At 47.4% G+C, this 18,261-nt stretch overlaps 9 protein-coding genes and 1 non-coding gene across 10 annotated transcripts; 5 read left to right on the top strand and 5 right to left on the bottom strand.

The window, feature by feature from the left end:
* Nucleotides 1-52: 52 nt before the first annotated feature.
* Nucleotides 53-1,027, bottom strand: ASPWEDRAFT_108946 (putative calcium/calmodulin dependent protein kinase; the record flags this gene model as incomplete). Its single annotated transcript, XM_040828039.1, has 3 exons — nucleotides 53-412; nucleotides 464-681; nucleotides 727-1,027. Coding segments are annotated over 3 exons (879 nt in total), but the record flags the coding sequence as incomplete, so codon positions are not given.
* Nucleotides 1,028-1,478: 451 nt separating this feature from the next.
* ASPWEDRAFT_151828 (uncharacterized protein) lies at nucleotides 1,479-3,405 on the bottom strand (the record flags this gene model as incomplete). The annotated part of the gene is made up of 4 exons (XM_040829614.1): nucleotides 1,479-1,780; nucleotides 1,825-2,102; nucleotides 2,151-3,052; nucleotides 3,097-3,405. 3 exons carry the CDS (start codon nucleotides 3,403-3,405, stop codon nucleotides 1,949-1,951), a joined length of 1,365 nt encoding a protein of 454 aa, XP_040690113.1. The 3' UTR covers nucleotides 1,479-1,780; nucleotides 1,825-1,948.
* A 523-nt stretch (nucleotides 3,406-3,928) lies between these two features.
* On the top strand, nucleotides 3,929-4,591 carry ASPWEDRAFT_25911 (MscL family protein; the record flags this gene model as incomplete). The annotated part of the gene is made up of 4 exons (XM_040832786.1): nucleotides 3,929-4,065; nucleotides 4,109-4,309; nucleotides 4,355-4,499; nucleotides 4,568-4,591. 4 exons carry the CDS (start codon nucleotides 3,929-3,931, stop codon nucleotides 4,589-4,591), a joined length of 507 nt encoding a protein of 168 aa, XP_040690112.1.
* Nucleotides 4,592-4,690: 99 nt separating this feature from the next.
* On the top strand, nucleotides 4,691-6,552 carry ASPWEDRAFT_108896 (uncharacterized protein; the record flags this gene model as incomplete). Its single annotated transcript, XM_040828029.1, has 2 exons — nucleotides 4,691-6,108; nucleotides 6,153-6,552. 2 exons carry the CDS (start codon nucleotides 4,691-4,693, stop codon nucleotides 6,550-6,552), a joined length of 1,818 nt encoding a protein of 605 aa, XP_040690111.1.
* ASPWEDRAFT_737329 (TauD/TfdA dioxygenase family protein) lies at nucleotides 6,201-7,853 on the bottom strand (the record flags this gene model as incomplete). The annotated part of the gene is made up of 5 exons (XM_040839373.1): nucleotides 6,201-6,755; nucleotides 6,801-6,932; nucleotides 6,960-7,026; nucleotides 7,073-7,590; nucleotides 7,646-7,853. 5 exons carry the CDS (start codon nucleotides 7,851-7,853, stop codon nucleotides 6,580-6,582), a joined length of 1,101 nt encoding a protein of 366 aa, XP_040690110.1. The 3' UTR covers nucleotides 6,201-6,579.
* A 1,485-nt stretch (nucleotides 7,854-9,338) lies between these two features.
* On the top strand, nucleotides 9,339-11,322 carry ASPWEDRAFT_38001 (cytochrome P450). The gene is made up of 5 exons (XM_040834811.1): nucleotides 9,339-9,713; nucleotides 9,760-10,021; nucleotides 10,071-10,139; nucleotides 10,189-10,791; nucleotides 10,841-11,322. Exons 1-5 carry the CDS (start codon nucleotides 9,489-9,491, stop codon nucleotides 11,260-11,262), a joined length of 1,581 nt encoding a protein of 526 aa, XP_040690109.1. The 5' UTR covers nucleotides 9,339-9,488; the 3' UTR covers nucleotides 11,263-11,322.
* A 130-nt stretch (nucleotides 11,323-11,452) lies between these two features.
* Nucleotides 11,453-11,526, bottom strand: ASPWEDRAFT_t80. Its single transcript has one exon. It is a non-coding gene; the product is annotated as a tRNA-Ile (tRNA).
* Nucleotides 11,527-11,818: 292 nt separating this feature from the next.
* On the bottom strand, nucleotides 11,819-13,460 carry ASPWEDRAFT_169952 (uncharacterized protein; the record flags this gene model as incomplete). The annotated part of the gene is made up of 5 exons (XM_040830546.1): nucleotides 11,819-12,461; nucleotides 12,504-12,775; nucleotides 12,825-12,925; nucleotides 12,970-13,065; nucleotides 13,112-13,460. The coding sequence occupies 5 exons, from the start codon at nucleotides 13,458-13,460 to the stop codon at nucleotides 11,819-11,821; spliced, it is 1,461 nt and encodes a 486-aa protein (XP_040690108.1).
* A 1,023-nt stretch (nucleotides 13,461-14,483) lies between these two features.
* On the top strand, nucleotides 14,484-16,552 carry ASPWEDRAFT_38000 (alpha-keto acid decarboxylase family protein; the record flags this gene model as incomplete). The annotated part of the gene is made up of 2 exons (XM_040834810.1): nucleotides 14,484-14,682; nucleotides 14,728-16,552. 2 exons carry the CDS (start codon nucleotides 14,484-14,486, stop codon nucleotides 16,242-16,244), a joined length of 1,716 nt encoding a protein of 571 aa, XP_040690107.1. The 3' UTR covers nucleotides 16,245-16,552.
* On the top strand, nucleotides 16,484-18,180 carry ASPWEDRAFT_737299 (uncharacterized protein; the record flags this gene model as incomplete). Its single annotated transcript, XM_040839372.1, has 6 exons — nucleotides 16,484-16,690; nucleotides 16,737-16,862; nucleotides 16,919-17,135; nucleotides 17,242-17,687; nucleotides 17,730-17,822; nucleotides 17,867-18,180. 6 exons carry the CDS (start codon nucleotides 16,484-16,486, stop codon nucleotides 18,134-18,136), a joined length of 1,359 nt encoding a protein of 452 aa, XP_040690106.1. The 3' UTR covers nucleotides 18,137-18,180.
* Nucleotides 18,181-18,261: the final 81 nt, after the last annotated feature.

Here is an 18,261-nt window from a genome sequence, read left to right as displayed (position 1 = left end):
AGAAATATCCACCTTGGATAAGTTCAACTGTCTACTGTACACGTTCTGCGTCTCAAAGCCCAGATAACCACGGATGTTCCAACTCCTGGCGCACAGTAAGTCGTTTTGCAGGATCCAGATTCGTTAATTCCTGAATGAAATCCTTGAATACTGGATCGGTAACACCCGGCCACTCTGAAAATGGTATATACGGAATTTCCTCAAACCTATCATCCCATAGCATCCGCAGCATTTCGCAACTAATCTCATCATCACTAATATGCCTCAAGAGCCCTTTGATCCCTTCCCGGCCCCCAAAATATGAAACTTGACGCTGTAGGCGAATATAAACAGGAAGTGCACCCTTCGAATAATGTTTTTCGAAATCATCATGAGGGCCCAAAATGACGCGTCCGAGCATAGCATAGATACACTGCCCTGTCAGCGAATAGTGATATTCTCTCTGATACAGAAAGGTACTTACGACGATGCCAAAAGAAAAGATATCAGTTGGTTTGTTCAGTTCGCCCTTGAAATGTCCCTCGGAACTGCGCCAGTTGTCATTGCCAGGAAGCATGCCTTTGATGCATCGCCGTCTGGGGAGATACGCGGCATTTTCAACGTCGATTATCTGAACTTTTCTGATGATATCCTCTTCACCATCGCGGTGGTGATTGACCATGATATTATCTGGTTTTATATCTACACAGTTAGCTACATCTCTCCTGTAAAAATCCAGAGACATACCGAGATGAATAACATCCCTCTCATGCAACTCCGCAATACCCAACAAAACAGCCTTGAGGATCTTCTTTCGGGCACGCATCGAAATCCCCTTCTTCACAAGACTCAACAAGTCGTCATCCATATACCTGTATATGAATATCCGTTGACCGGGTATGGTATCCCACGGCAGCCGTATATACGGATTCTCACGAAGTCTTGGGTGGATTTCCTCGTTGAAGTTGGTGAAAATGTCCTTGGGTATGTCTTTTAAGATAAACCGATTGTGTCCGGAACTAGGGCGTATTAGTTTGTGTATGGGTGCATATGAGTGAAAGACAGACCTTGCCAACCAGACAGAACCTGAATGTGGTCGTTGTTGGACGAGTTTTTCAAATTGATAGCGATGTCCAGTTGCTCCGATGTGTGAATTGGAGAGATGCCATTTTGGCAATGGTTTTTCGGAACATGTTATCCCTTTTTATAGAACGGCTTTCAACTATCAGATTGAATATACGGCAGACTATATGATTAAGTTAAATAAATGTGATGGATTGATAGATGACAATATGATATATTGAAAGTAGATCCGTGTCTACGTTTTAAGGCTATCGATGTTGATGCACGTCATACCAGTCTAACCACATTAGGAGTACACTAAATGGCTGGATATCTTTACTGTTTGCGAATAGACTATCAAATATACTCATTTACTTAAAATTAGTGTATTTCATCATTAATATCTGAACCTTGCATTGAAATCACCGCATTTCATCCCATGATCCAGACGCGGGGATGCGGATGACACCCCCATCTGACCACCGGTCAATCTATAAAACATCCCATTACCCAAACAATTCTATCTAGACCATTCAACATCAACAATGAAACTCGCGTATATCCTGCTTTCCATTGCTGTCGCAGCAAACGCTGAATATCATCACCCTACCTGTGAGAATTACCTTACTTGATATATACATCTGCTAAGTGGAAGCTATAAAAATGATAACCCACTCCGACGAGTATATCTCACCTGCTAGAACTTTTGGCCAGTCTGGTCTTGCATTGAATGAAGAAAGTATGAACCCTACCATTATAATACGTATACATCTAACAGGTTAGTATGCTATCGCTGCTCCTCACCCTGCTCGCAAGCCGTGTGCTGTCATGGACGATATCCACAGTGTTGTTCGGATGGAACGTATTGCTATTGTTGTGAGTAGATAGATTAGTTATATTATATACACTAGACATTGCATAGAGAAACAATATCCTCTGGCACAAAAGGACGCAGAATAGCAATCAACTTGGACAGCGGAACCCAGTCGAGCGTGCCGTGGATGGTCTCAAGGGGTCTTCCGCTGTATAAAACACGGGCGTAGAATTCGTCGGATGTTTTCCTATACTTGTTAGTCTTACTCTCATATCGAAGAAGGGAAGGCGAATACCATAACTCAACCGCAATATTCGACCCCATCCCCGGCCATCGTAGCGCCCTGATCCCCAACGCCCCCAACACAGGCCCCATATCACCATCGTGGATGAAATTATGGCTATACACGACTTCTGTCCCGCCTTGCTGGACAATCTCCCACTTTCGAATCAACTCGCCCAGAAACACGCCCTCGACGAGCTGGATGTACCGCGTGGCGTGCTCATTCCGGCGCCACCAGTAATTCCACTCCCAGTCACCGGCGCGGAAGGCTTCGTCAATTTGGGATGATGTGACGCAGTCGGATTGGTTTTGTAGACGACATGGTGGGTGATAGCCATTGCAGAGACGAGCTTGGAAGTTATCGTTGAAGTGGTCGAATGTGTCCATCCAGGAGGAAGAGTTGGCGTCGAACTTTGTGGCTAGATTGTCGCGGAGGGATTTGGTCACGGATAGATGTTCGTTCCACTCATCTGTCGACTGAATTGATGAGAGGACAGAATCTCGCGCAGGACACGAGAAACCCTGATCAACCGTATCCACCGACGAAGCCTGCTGATGCAATGGAAGCGCACCCTGGTAATTCGGGAATACACCACGGAGGACAGCACCAGCCGAGCCCTGCGTAAGAGCGGAAGAGCTAGACCTGAACCAGACTTTGTTCTGATCCGGAGAAGCAGGGAGAAGATCTAACTTGTCACCGTAGACAGCGCGGAGATCACGGCCGTGCTGAGTGCCGTCGAGAAGACCGCCGACGGTGAGTTGGGGATACTGACAGGAACCATTGACATAGGAAGATAGAAAGGGATTGAAGGGGTCAGAGTAGGTTTGGGCATAGACTGGGAGAGAGGAGGTGTTATTCAGGGCTGGGGCAGAGTAGACGAATGGATGTGTGTTTTCGCAGTGATATTCTTGATTCTGCTGATGTTAATATAGATCTTTGATGATGGGGGATAGCTTACCTCTCCACCCGGAAGGATATTATAAGGAGTCCTCCGTTGATGACGCTGCAGATACTCCAGATAGACTAATCTCGCATCGAGAGAGCCATTATGCACCGGAGACGGGAGAGAATAGTGTTCTATACGAGGATGCGGCATGGTGCAGTAATTATAACTGTCATTTGAGATAGAGCTAGCTCCAACAGGAGCAGAGTAGGTGCCACCATAATTACCTAAAGAGGCATTGGAGATGTACGAAGTGGTGTTAAGGGGAGGATAGAAGGAGTTGGAGGGGGAGTGGCCGATGGCGGGGAGAGCGAATGAGGTCATTGTGGATAGAAAGGGCCAGTTAAAGGGCCACATGTTGGGATATCCGCAATTGAAGAAGCAGAGATGGGATAGATAGGATAGAACGGCCATTTTATATTCATCTTGATTGAATGAAGAAGAGCTGAAGATCTTGACTCCTGAGTGGTTAAAGTTTATCCAGCCAGTCAGCGTGGAGAACGGTCCACGTGGATCGACACTCTCAGTATGATGGTGTTTAATCTATATTATTTAATTAATGTTATTATATTAATTAAAATAGTGTATTTAGCAGACAGGAGTGAATTTACAAGAGAGATGATATAATTGGTGAATATACAAGGATCATTTCTCCTACTAGACTTAACTATAGATTTAATTCAGCTGATAACAAGATTCAAGCAGATGACAAAAAGAATGATAATAGAAAGTTTATAACAGCCAATCATCAAGCATACCATAAATCACAAGACTGATCCCATCAAAATACTAAAATCAACTATAAAAACACCAACATCCACTATTAAAACAAAACCATCTCATCAACATGCCCCAACTCGACGACAACACCGAAACCCTCATCCGTGTAGGCCATGACGCCCAAGACCACGTCCGACGAGCATGGGATGGATTCATCAACTTTGCAGCCCGCGATAACGTCCTCGAGGTTGCGCTCGGTCTGATGTGAGTTTCTCCTACTTACTAATAATAAAACTAACATGAATAGCATCGCCCAAGCATTCACCAAAGTAGTCACCTCATTCGTATCCGACATCATCCTCCCGATAATCTCGCTCCTCCCATTTATAAACCGCAACATGGACCAGAAATTCGCAGTGCTGATGAAAGGACCCCATTTTGATAAAGAAGTGGGGTATAATACACTCGAGCAAGCGAGAGATGATGGTGCACTTGTTCTGGCTTACGGGTATGATGAGATTCATGTTTAAATAGTATAAACTAATGGGGATAGGGTGTTTCTGGAAACGATCATCAGCTTTTTCGGTGTCAGTTTGACGCTGTATGCGGGGGCGCAGTTGTATATGATGGTCTCGCATCGCCGAATTATCAAGCCTACTGTCCGGTGCAGATATTGCAGGATGTTTATTAGTGAACAGGTATGTTTTCCATTTATTTACAGAGTAATATTGACATGACAGGCTCTACGCTGCATCCACTGTTCCAGCTGGCAAGATGGAAGGGAGGATAGTACTATATAATAAAGATGACGTGCTCCCCCATCGCCATGACAGCATACCTCGGCTGATATGCGGGGAAGCTCACCACCACACTTCCATGCATCTTCACCATGGAAGCAAGAACCAGAAAACGCATCCCCAAGTCCTGTCGACGCTGTCATCGTCGGAAACAGCGCTGCGTGGGGTTTCCCAGCTGTACTAATTGTGAAGCTGCACATCAACCATGTGTTCGATCGGAGACAGCCCTGTCGTGGCATCATGGCATGTCAAAGAACGCTCTCGCCCATCGGATTGAGGCGTTAGAGGCACAGTTATCTGCTCTTCGAGATGAAACGTCAGAAGTTGATGGTCAGCATTCTCCTACCGATAGCCATCTCAACGGGGTGGTGAGATTCTTGACTCTAGGACATGAAGGAAGTGTACCAGGCTATCTTGGCCCATCATCTGGTTTATCCGTCGCAGAGAATCTGAATCGAATTGTGCATGATGCTGTATCCAAGTCACTCCCTGTAAATGGTGGCAATCAGCCAGGTCCATGGCCAAACACAGAACAAAAGGTCGCACCTCCAGAAGACGCAATAGGAGAACAGATCCTCAATGCATATTTCAAGAACATGCACATGCGTCTTCCCTTTCTCGATCGACATGAGATTCTCGAGTTACACGCACAAAGGCACCAAGGAGCAGGACCAACGCCACACGACCAGTTTCGCAAATTCAAGATCTTCATGGTATACGCGATTGGAGCGGCCATTCTCCAAATGACAGAAACATACGATTCGACTCCCCCAAATACGTTTCTGGCTACGGCATTACAGTTTGAACCGACGTTGAGAGAATCGCTGTCTATTGCTACCATCGAAGCAATGATGTTGTTGGTTCTGTATAACCTGCGTTCATCATCGAATTCCAGCGTTTGGTACATGATCGGACTGGCGATGAGGACGTGTGTGGATTTTGGATTACATCGAGAAGCACATTATCAAAAGTTGAAGCCAGAGGAAGGACAGTTAAGACGAAGGCTGTTTTGGAGTGTCTATCTCATTGAACGATACGTCGCCTGGTCACTAGGACGGCCGTTCAGCATCGCAGAGGAAGAAATGGACGCAGAGCTGCCACCGGAAATAGACGAACAAGGACAGCCCAACCTTCGAAGATTCATTTCATCCATACGGCTCCAGCGCATCATGTCTCAGATACATATGCGGATCTATCGTGTTGACAAGAACATATCCTCGTTGGTGCCTGAGATCAGCCCCCTTCTGGCTTCACTAGAAGAGTATAAACGCAGTCTGCCTCGACTGGATCCACACGAAGATGACTTTGTGCATATGCATTGGAATAACTCGATTCGAATGCTTCTTCAGCCGTTTTTGAATACCCTCCATCCAGAAGATAAACTCATTCAAACGTGCTTATCTGCATCGGGACAGATGTGTCAATTCTTTAAAAGACTGCGACAGCGAGATTCGTCGGGATATTCTTTTCTTCTAGTTAATTCGGTCTTTTTAGCTGGACTAACTATGTGGTGAGTCCAACTGATATCTCTGATGTATATAATCTAATGATCAGTTTCTGTCTCTTTCGATCCCCCGGCCTCTGGACAACAAGTGTATCAAACGATCTCCGTGCCTGTTCATCTGCACTATTCGTCATGGCAGAAAGGAATCAAAACCTGAAAAAGTATCGCGACGGACTGGAAAACATCATCAACCGAGCCATGAATTTTGTGAGCGACAACGCAGACCAAGCATCTTCTGTACAAGAAACACCAACCATCCCAACCACGAACTGGAACTCGGCATTATTCGATCTGCAGGACCCATTATTTTCAACCTTTCACGACTTCCAACCAGACTCACTCCTTCAAACTGAACTTCAAGATCCATTTAATGGGATGCTCACTGAAGATTTCTGGGCAGGCGATGGATTCAGCTTACACATGGACGGACAAGCCAGACGACAAGAATGATAATCACATCACTAAAGATAATCTGAATTACAAATGACACGGCGCCAAATCATCCACAATCCCCAAATCCTCTCGTCGAGATTTACTCCCAGCATGGAAATACGGAACCTCGCCGACTCCCACTGCCCGATTGCCACTTCGCGGTCCGAAGCCTTCATGGTCGCCTGTTGCGGTGTGGAAGACGCTGCGATTATCCCAGATGGCTGGGAAGTTAGCTTAGTATATATATAAGTGATGGGATGAGGTACCAATATCATTAGGCTGGTTCCATTTAAACCGCACCTGGAGATCGTGTCCGTAGGTGATGAGATCGTGGAAATACTGGAGCATGTTGGCGCTTTCGCGACGGTTGAGGCCGTTGATATACGATGGGAATGCGCCTTTATAGCATTAGCATACATGCACACAGGCTGTATCATACTCACCAGCAGAAAAGATAGACTTCCACCCCGTAATCGGATTCGTCCGGACAACCTGTTCATCAGCATAAGCATATACAATAGATAATAAAGATACATACCGGATGAACAGCCCTCAACTCCCCACCCACATTAACCTCCGCCCCCCTAGCCTTCGTATACAGCCCAAACTTTCCCGACGCCGCCATCCTTCTAAATCCCTCCCCCACAAACGTCGCACTCAGACCCTCCAAAAACCGCCCATAAACACCACTAACCCGATCATACATCTCATACCCCGACGCCCACAACGTATCGCCCCCCGTGGTGGGTAGTTGCGTCAAACGCAGCGAGGAAAAGTCCGCCGGCGCGTTCTCGAACGCGATATCGCTGTGCCACACCGCAGCCATGTTAGTATAGTCTGACCCCTTGTACAGCTTCTTCCGGCCCTCCGAGTCGATGGTGCTGATTTCGGGATCTGGGTCGCCGAATTCGCGGGCGTCGTTGGTGACGGGGTGGATGTGGAGGGTGTGCGAGGGGGGTCGGGTGGTGAGTTCGCCTAGCCGGAGGATGAGGTGTTTCTGGAGGGCGTTGGTGAGGTTGTCTTGGGCGCGGAAGAAGACGACGCCTCGTTCGGCGACTGTTTAGCATGGTAAGTATTGCTTATCTGGTGGAGGGTGTTGGTGTAGGCATACTCATTATGGCTAAATCACGAATACGTTGCTCTGCGTCTGGGGCGTTGAGGATGTCGTCGACGATGTTGCAGGTGTCTTTGGGAAATTCATTGCCTATCACGGGTGTGACGAGGGTAGGGTTGAATGCATCCAGTGAGCCAGAGGAGTGAAGGCGAGGGTGTGGTTGTTTGGAAGGAGGTGAAACATTGTCAGTTGCTGAAGGAGACATTTTGCTTTGACTATTGTGGATGTAGAATGGATGGTCATGGTGTCTGTATTCTTATATTGTAGATATAGATCGGCTTTCGGCGATAGCAATATCGATCTATGTCTCTGTAATGCCTATTGCCGATGGATATCGGAGAACTTTAACTATGATAGCATAATGAGTCTGGCCTGAACATTCTGGCTAAGATGTATAGTCATATAATACTCTTTTTGGTATATCTTTTAACATTGCGAATAGAGGAAGCGGTTTAAGGTGAGATTGTGGTCCATTGCTGAATTCGTCCTGATTTGACATAGTCAGATGCAGCCATTGATGGGAGCCTTGCAGGGGTATCTTAGCTATACTAAGCCCATAGCTATGAGCCAGGGCCAGTATACAGCAGCAAATACCGCTTGCAGGGCTAATGCCTGATCAACGACATTGTTGGTCATCGACGACAAACAAACAACCAAAGAGCTACACTTAGAACGGAGAACGAAGGCGAAAAAGTCCTTGATCCTGCATCTCCACACCGGCAAACTTGAACACATTGACTTTAGAAAAGTAAACAGGCGATCGAATAGTAGAAAGGCGATGCAACAATAAGACTTCCATGTTGATATCGACTCCGCGGACTCCGCGGAGGGCGAGGAGTCCGCGCCCGCTGCCCCCGAAATATCTGACGTCTAGCTCGTATTCTCGTAAGTGTCTGGATACTGTAGCAGCTATACAGGACTTTAATGATGAATCAACCTTTCGTATCCATCATGATCCATTAGGTACGAATAGGTGTTGTCTTTATCCACCCTATCATTGGCCACTTCTTACCGGACCCACCAGATACAGTCGTCTGATGTGGCACTCCTCGATATCTATGGCTCATAATGACTGATGCAGATGGCTGCAGAAAGAGTAAAGATTGTCAATTGGCACATCGACACTCGTCTTCACTCCTGGCCAAGTGGAACCAACAACAACCCAGAAGGGACAAGTTTCCTCGTCCAGACCCACTTGCATCGTATTCAGTGCGTATAGCTGGATCTCTCCGCCACGGAAGACGGAATGGTGGGCCCCTCGATGGGGGTGGTGAAATGTTTTTGTCCGGAGTGTTGCGCATCCGATTGAAGATTTGGAGAAGGAGATATATGCTGGATACGCTGGATACGTGATTAGTCGGATTCTGGGATGCCAGGCAGATATTTTGGCACATATTTTTACTCCGTGATCTGGTTTAACATGCGTGAAGATTGCTTGGTTAGGTTGCTATAGGTGTCAACAGTTACATAGTATTCTGTATAAAATAGGCCTAGAATGCTCATAATATTCCGTGAAGAAATACATTTAATGTTAAACAGTAGATAAATAGACAATAGTCAAAAAACTATATAAAGTCTATAGTGACCTTCCTAACTAGAGCATCCCTTGCCTACACAGGAATGTCAAGAACCTTTACTAATACACACAATCCCTTGTCATCTACTGAATCTCCATATACCGATCGACATGCGGAGCGCCGGCATTCTATGAGCCGAGATGGAACCCCCAGGTTAGATGTTGACGACTGTTGTGTGGGTCACTGCGCAGACTTATATACGTCCATCTCCCATAGCAATATTTCATTAATCCAGCCCACTTATTCCCGACACTGCATTCACCATGTTGGTCGACTTGATTCTAAACGTCCTAGGATCTTCCTACTTCCAGGGCTTTCTTGTCTTTGTGCTTATCGGACTGGTATATCAGTCAACATCTGGTCCGAAGCTCTACCATGGAGTCCCTACAGTAGGCATCGATACAGGGAAAGGTATCGCCGGGCTTGAGAAAGCCCGACAGGACTGGTACGTGCATGGGAAGGAAATTCTGGATCGGGGGATGAAGCAGGTAACTTTTCCGAGTTGAATGAATTATCCATATCTGACATAGGTAGTGTGTGGGATGCTTCCAAGTCTTCACGGACGTCGGACCGAAGATTGTGCTACCGAATCGCTATGCCGATGAGATTCGGAATCATCCTGATCTGCACTTCGGGAAGGCTATCCAAGAGGTACGGAGTCTGATATTCTGTCTGCATATGTGGCTGACTGGACAGGAATTCTTTGGCTCGTATCCCGGCTTCTCCCCCTTTGCCCATAATACTACTTCTCAAGTCGTTGTGGACACTGTCCGGGGCAGACTCACGCAGTCGCTTGGTAGGAATTCTCCCTTCTCAGACTGGATTATCATTGACATCTCTACCAGGTTTGATCACCGAGGAGTTGGCAGACGAAACATCCAAGACAGTAGATGAGCTCTTCGGCCAGCCAGAGAGTATGTTGCCCTTGCACCTTTTCTTCTCAGAGCTAACCACCCACTCCAGCATGGACGGAAATCACATACAAGCCAATTCTACTGAAGCTGATTGCCCGCGTGTCAACAAGAGTATTCATCGGCCCAGAACTCTGCGAAAACGAAGACTGGCTCCGCATCAGCAAAGAATACGCCGTCGAGTCATTCATCGCCGTGCGCGCCCTGCGCAAATGGCATTTCTCCCTCCGCCCTATCGTGCACTGGTTCCTGCCTGAATGTCGCAAGCTGCGCGCCACACTCGCCGAGGCACGACGCATCATCATGCCTGTCATTGAGAAGCGCCGCGAGAGCAACCGTCAGGCGCGCGAGGCGGGCCAGCCCCCATCCAAAACGGCTGACACGATCGGATGGATGGATGAAGCGGCCAAAGGAAAACCGTACGACGTCGCGGATGCCCAGATCGGCCTTTCTCTTGCGGCGATACATACCACGACTGAAATGGTGAGCGGGCTTATTAGCGACCTTTGTGCGAATCCAGAGTATTTCGAGCCGATGCGTGCGGAGATCGCCTCAGTTCTGGCGGATAAGGGCTGGTCAAAGAAAGCGCTGCACGATCTGAAGCTTATGGATAGTGCGATGAAGGAATCTCAGCGCCATCATCGTGGTGATGTTGGTTAGTCGACCTTTTCCTTGTTTACGACATGATATACTAACCATCACAGCATCAATGCACCGCATGGCCGAAAAACCCATCACCCTCTCAGACGGCACCCAAATCCCCCAAAACGCCTTCACAATGGTCGGCATCGACAAGATGTACAGCACATCGCAATTCAAAAACCCACACGACTTCGACGGCAGCCGATTCCTCAACATGCGCCAGCAGGCTGGGCAGGAGAACCGGTGGCAGTTCGTGACAACCTCCCCGGAACACCTTTCCTTTGGACACGGCAAGCATGCGTGTCCTGGGCGCTTCTTCGCCGGGAATGAGATCAAGGTTGTACTGGCTCACCTGCTGATGAAGTATGATTGGAAGTTCACGAGTGAGGGTCGCAAGCAGGATGTCAAATTTGGGCAGCAGTCGGATACGGATCCATCGGCCAAGGCGTTGATTAAGAAGAGGGAGTTGGATGTTGTACTTTAGGGATAGTAGCTTTGCTTGGTTGAGTTAGTTCATGAGTATAACGATCGAAATAGTCTTCAATTCAAATGTTAATATATTCAGTAAAGAATTCTCCATCTAATAAAATATCATAATCAAATACAGACAGCTGGATATCCCTTACATCCTTCCCAGCAAGTAGTCTATACAGAAAAAATAAAAAACAAAAAAATGGTCCCGACGAGGGTCGAACTCGCGACCTTGGCGTTATTAGCACCACGCTCTAACCGACTGAGCTACAGGACCTGATTGGATGGTGCGATGACATTTTTAATGCTATATCAGCAAATGTCTGAGATCAACATCTTCATGCTGGAGAATTACCCTGTAACATACCCAAGGTGCTAATCAAGATGGCGAGGAACACTGCGTCTGCGAATCTCATTTGGGAATTATTCCATTCGAAAATTACCCTGGGTTGTCTGTCGGGTATTTACCGTCGCAGACCGGGAAAGCCCGAGGACTGCCATCACTTGACAGGTTGTACAAAGGGGTAGAGACGGTATTCTGATATCACTAATATCCTAGTCCAATACCTCTAAAAACTGAAGCGAAAGTGCGGATGCCCATCTCCCAGATTATCCACTTCCTCCTGATCCAGTACCAGCAAATGATCACGCTTTCCCTGATCTCGTAGACGATTCTCCCTGCGCATCATGAAAAAGAAAGCTATACAAGAAAACCCACACACCCAGATCAGCCCAAGACTAGTCCCATACCCAGTCCTATACAAAGGCGCTTCCGACGAGAGAAAGATATTGCTCGCCACCAGACCACCATAATTCCCAAACCCGATTTGAAACGCAGACGCGATGGCCTGTTTATAATGCCCGCTTAGGTTATTGCTGAGCCAGCCGATTAGAATGGGCTGCGCGACGTAGCCGCCTCCCGTGATGGCGTATAGGGCGAAGTATTTTGCGCCGGTTGGAACTGACTGCTGGCCGAGGAGAATGGCATAGCCTATCGTGGCGACTAGACAGCCAGATAGGGCGAATGCGAATCGGTGTCTGAGATAATCGCTGAGCAGGGCGCTGAGGAGGGTCATCACGGCTGCCGCGATGTAGATGGGGACACTCATGACTTGCGCCATCAGCGATGTCCAGCCCATGTCTTTGAGGATGGATGGCATGAAGAAAGATGCGGCGTAGCCGGTGTTCAACACGCCCAGGTACATTAATGTGCTGTACAAGTCAGCACTGCTTGTGTATATGTCAGATACATACCCAAGATAGATCTTCCCATCACCCAGAATATGTCTCACAGCAGTCTTGTTCAATCGATCCATCCGATACCGCTGTTGATCAGTCTTGAGTCGTACAAGAAGGATTTCACGATCTGCTTCACTCAGGAAGCGTGCTGTCTCTGGCCAATCCACGATGAACAACTTGGCAATTGCGGCAATAACGACCGTTGCAATACCCTCGAGAATGAAAATCCATCGCCAGGATGAGTATCCCCGGATTCCATCCATGTAGGATAGCCCGTAGGCGAGTAGCTTCATTCCTTTGTTAGTATTTGGCGTCGTCTAGGGCGTGAGTACATACTCCGCTAACAGCACCAGACAGAATACTGGCGCTGAAGAAGAGGTTGAGTCGCCACTGCAGTTCATATCGTTTGTAATACATGGATATCAAATACACGCAGCCTGATCTGTCAATATCATACTTATCAATGCTCAGTATAACCCACCAGGTAGAAATCCAGCCTCAAACACTCCAATCAAGAAGCGGCATGCGATGAGTCCTCCCCGATTCTGGACAAATCCCTGGCAGACAGTCACAATGCCTATCAGAGTCAGCTAATCCTGGTGGTATTTGTCGAGGATACACACCCCACAACACCATAATCGAACTGATCCACGTAGACGGAGCTATCCTCTTCATGATCATATTGCACGGTACTTCGAACAATATATACGGAATGAAAAAGATAAACAAGGCAATGTTGTAGTCACTTCCGTCCATGTTCAAGTCTCCCTCTAACCCCTGCAAGCGAGCATTGCCGATGTTGATTCGATCGAGGAATGCCAATAGATAGAGGACCATCAAGACGGGGACCACATGGGAATCACATTTTCGAATAACACGTCGTTCATCCCTCGGGTCTAGGACTTGTGGTTCTTTGCCGTCGCTATCTTCGATGTGGGAGTTTTCTGTCTCGGGTTTGATGTCTGAGTCCATCTTAGACAAGATCAGAGGTAGGATGGAAGATGAAGAACTGAATTGGTCTTGTTGGACAATGAGCACCGGTGCATGTAAGATGCAGATTGGATTGCGAGGCACGGTACTCTTTTATATCTACAGCGATCAAGTTCAACAACCAGGATTGGTTTTCCAAGGCCTATATCCCGTATCCCCACTTGAATTACCCCAGACCAGGTGTATATCAATGATGAAATGCGGGGAATATGTATATACCCTACTCGGGATCTGTTCAATAGTCCGGGGTAGAAGTTCGGGAAATAGCCGGTTTGCAGATCAATGGCCGGTAGAGACCCGGTTGCTAGTATATTTTATAAATAAACATTTCCCAGCATGATATGGGATGATTACCAAGTGCTTCCATACAGATGGGTATTCACGGAAGGGCAAAACTACCTATATATTGTAGACTCCTTGTCTGGTATAAGAAGCATCGGGGAGAATACATTAAATAGAGTATTAATCAGGTGAGTTGAATACGATAGCGAATATGATATAAATAACAGACAAAAGAAATAATATATTGACGTTATATAGATTGAACTAGGTCTATCCAATAGACCATGGATGAAGCTATCGTGAGTTTAGCTGTATACCCGCCAGTGGACTACCTCTAACATTATACAACAACTAGTAACTATGATATACATCTATGCCTGGCATTAATTGTGAATTAAAATTTATAAGAAAGTATGTGGATATGTGTTTGCATTAAACATAAACATGTGATGATGCAGGTTTGGTTCCTGGATAGTATATATATCTCCGCATGAAGATATAAACTCTGCTGACATTTTGTATATCACTAAACTACGTTCTCCTATCGGAAACACCTACTAAATAGATCAACTATATTTAATCATCAATAGTCCATGCCATGCATGTCATAGCGGACTTAAGCCCGCAGCGGATATCGTCGGCGGAAGCAGCCGAGGAAGGCGAACCCCTCACATATAAAGCAGAGGGGCGTCGATCAACCGATCCCCATTCAACCATCTCACCATGACCTCCAACGCCATCCCTCTCGCTGACTATCTCTTCACCCGGCTGCTGCAGCTGGGCGTCGATTCCATCTTTGGCCTTCCTGGCGATTACAACCTGCGTTTGCTGGATTATGTCACGCCTGCGGGGTTGAAGTGGATCGGCAACTGCAACGAGCTCAACGCGGGTTATGCTGCGGATGGATACTCTCGACTGAAAGGTATGAGTGAGCGTTTATGATATTATGAATTCAGCTGATCAACAGGCATCGGCGCACTCGTGACGACCTTTGGCGTGGGTGAATTATCCGCCGTGAATGCCATCGCCGGCGCGTACGCCGAACGGGCGCCCGTTGTCCACGTTGTCGGTACGCCGCCACGAGCATCGCACGAGTCGCGCGCGCCGATTCATCACACGTTTAATGATGGGGAGTACCAAAACTTTGATCGTATGCAGGAGCATATCACAGTAGCGCAGACGATGCTCTGGGATCATCGAACGGCCACTGCGCAGATTGACCATACGCTACAGCAATGTTTGCTGCATAGTAGACCGGTTCGGATTACCATCCCCGATGATATGGTGGGAGTGCGTGTTTCTGCGGCAGGTCTGCAGACGAAGATATCTGTGCCCGTGCCTGTTGAATCAGAGACAGAAGAGGCAGCGCTGCAGTTGGTTCTTGAGCGGATTTACAGCAGCAAGAAGCCGATGATTATTGTCGATGGTGAGAGTCGACCGTGTGGGATTTTGGACGAGGTTGAGCATATCGTCAAGACGACTGAGTGGCCTACGTTTACCACTGGGTTTGGCAAGGGTTTGATCAATGAGACTCTGTCTAATGTACACGGGGTCTACGTGCCCGGACACAAGGGGTTTGTGGATTCCTGCGATCTCATCCTCTCTTTCGGGCCGCATTACAGCACGACAAACAGCCACCAGACTCTGACGGTGCCGCGAAAAGATACCAGAATTGATATTTCATTGAACGCTGTCCAGGCTAACACTGAGATCTTCCGCGATCTCCCTGCGAAGCGCTTTGTCGAGCAGCTCATCTCCAAACTTGACCTTTCCAAGGTGCCGAAACACACGCCTGAAATCTCACCTATCAACAATCTCCATGCAGCAGCAATGTCTGATAACGTCACTCAAGTCGGTGGCTTCTGGCAGAGATTGTCTTCCTTCTTCAAGGAGGGCGATGTTGTCATGGCAGAAACAGGCACTGCTGGTTATGGCGCGAATGAGTTTGCTCTTCCCCAGCATACGCGCCTATACAAACCGGTGACTTGGCTGTCAATCGGATACATGCTTCCAGCGGCACTTGGTGCAAGTCTTGCTCAGAGGGATCTCGCCGCCAAGTCTCAATACCACGGTCTGCCTGGTGGTCGCACCGTTCTTCTGATCGGTGATGGTAGCTTCCAATTGACTGCTCAGGAGATGAGCACTATGATTCATCACAAGCTGGATATCGTCATCTTCCTAATCAACAACAATGGATACACCATTGAACGATGCATCCACGGGAGGAACCAGGGCTACAACGACATTACTCCTTGGCGCTACCTCAAAGCACCGGCACTTTTTGGAGCTCCCGAGGAGGGCGAATACGCGGCACACACGTGGGAAGTTCGCACCTGGAATGACCTGGAGGGAGTGCTAGAGGACGAGAAGATGTTGAATGGAAAGGGAATTCGGATGGTGGAGGTATTCATGGACCAACTCGATGCGCCCAAGTTTTTACTATCAGTGCTGGATCGACAGATTGAGTTGGAGAAGAAGGCGTGATAGATGCTAAGATGATGTTATTTGACTGGTAATATGGTATTTTAAGCGAGATGATATCGGCGATAGGCATTAGCAGTTTTCTACTATGTCTATGTTAACGCCGATGGCCGATGGATTGCGGGGAAGATCGGCAGTCTATATGAGTATGATGAGTATGAATGATAAACAATAGAAACTGGCTTATAATTGTACTATTTAGTATTTAACATAGCTCATCCTGTGTATACTCCATCTACAAAATGTCCAACAAAGACATAACAATCGAAACCAACGAAAATGTCTCCTACACCCCCCAACAACAACGCCGCATCATCCGCCGCATCGACAGCCGGTTGATCGTGATGCTCGGCTTCCTACACACGGTGGCTCTAATTGACCGCGGCAATCTAGGTACTGCTTCTGTGGCTGGGATGATGGACGAGTTGCATCTTGTCGGAACGCAATACGTATGTCTTCGATACTGAATATAATGTGATGTACTGATGAATATAGAGCACGATAGCAGTCGCCTTTTTCCCACCATACATCTGTCTGCAAGTGTTAGGCCCAATCTTAGTAAGAAAGATCGGGCCCATTCCGTATCTTTCTGGGATTTGTTTTATTTGGGGATGTGTCATGGTGTGCCCCCCCTTGACCCTATTAATATAAATCATGTCTATACTAATTAAGGGCAGCTATCCGCCGGCTTCGTTCAGAAATGGTCCGAAATGGTCGGAATACGCATCATAATCGGCGCGCTGGAGGCAGGCTTCTTCCCGGCGAGTGTATATCTGATCGCGACATGGTATACGCGGTATGAGATCCAGAAACGGTTTGCGGTGTTTTATCTGCTGGGCTGTGTGGCGTCGGCGTTTACGGGGATTATGTCGTATGGGATTACGTTTATGGTATGTTACCTACAAGATTACCCTCCCTTACAGGGACTATATTGATGTTGATGATGATATAGCGCGGTCTCGGGGGTCTATCAGCCTGGCGCTGGATCTTCGTGATACAGGGCTTACTTGTGTGATTGCGAGTATCAGTTACTTTGTGTTGATCGACTTTCCGGATAAAATGAAATCAAAATCCAGCAACTTCCTCTCATCAGCAGAATACGCCTTTATCACCACCCGAATAGCCCACGACCGCGCAGACCTAACACTCGAACCGTTCAATCTAAAAAAATACCTCCTCGCATCTGTCGACCTCAACATCTGGTTCTTCGGACTAATATACTTTTGCACCACGACGACTGCCTACGCGATAGCATACTTCATGCCTCTCATTTATAGAGAAGGAATGGGTTTCTCGCAGGGCGTGTCGCTGTGTTTGTTTGCGCCGCCGTATGCGGCTGCGGGGGTGGTTATGTATGGCACTTCGTGGGTTGGGGATAAGTATAGAGTGAGAGGGTGGGTGATTGTGTTTAATGCGTGTTTGACGCTGGTTGGGTTGCCGTTGATGGTGAGTTTTCTTATATTTTACTGAGTGGTGTTGATGAGATAGGGCTTTACAAAGGGCAATGCGCCCCGGCTTGTGGGATGTTTCTTTACGACGATGGGTGCGAATTCGAATGTTCCTGCTGCCATGGCATATCAGGTATGTCTCTCACAATTCAGATAAACTCGTTCTAATGAAGAAAGGCAAACAACGTCCGCGGCCAATGGCGACGCGCAATCTGCAGCTCCATTTTCGTTGGCCTCGGTGCATCTGGCGGGATGACGGGATCGCTGGTGTTTCGATCACAAGACGCACCGGAGTATACGCCTGGTATATGCACTTGTATTGGGTTAACGGGGTTGATTGTAGTTCTTGTAGGGATCCTCTCTGTGAGGATGTATGTGAGAAATAAAAAGGTTGATAAAGGGGAGTTGATGGTGCAGGGGTTGGAGGGGTTCAAGTATACACTTTAGTATATGTGGATATCAGGATGTGAATGTATAAAGTTGGATAAAAGTGTGGATATCGGATCTATGGTTCTCAAGCGGGGTAATATAATATATAAACGCCCCTCTTTCTCATTGTAGAATCAATGTCT

This window comes from Aspergillus wentii, assembly GCF_001890725.1.
Source record: "Aspergillus wentii DTO 134E9 unplaced genomic scaffold ASPWEscaffold_3, whole genome shotgun sequence".
In the NCBI taxonomy this organism is placed as follows: domain Eukaryota; kingdom Fungi; phylum Ascomycota; class Eurotiomycetes; order Eurotiales; family Aspergillaceae; genus Aspergillus; species Aspergillus wentii.
The sequence above is the reverse complement of the archived record's forward strand: the minus strand, read 5'-3'. Positions and strand labels throughout refer to the sequence as shown.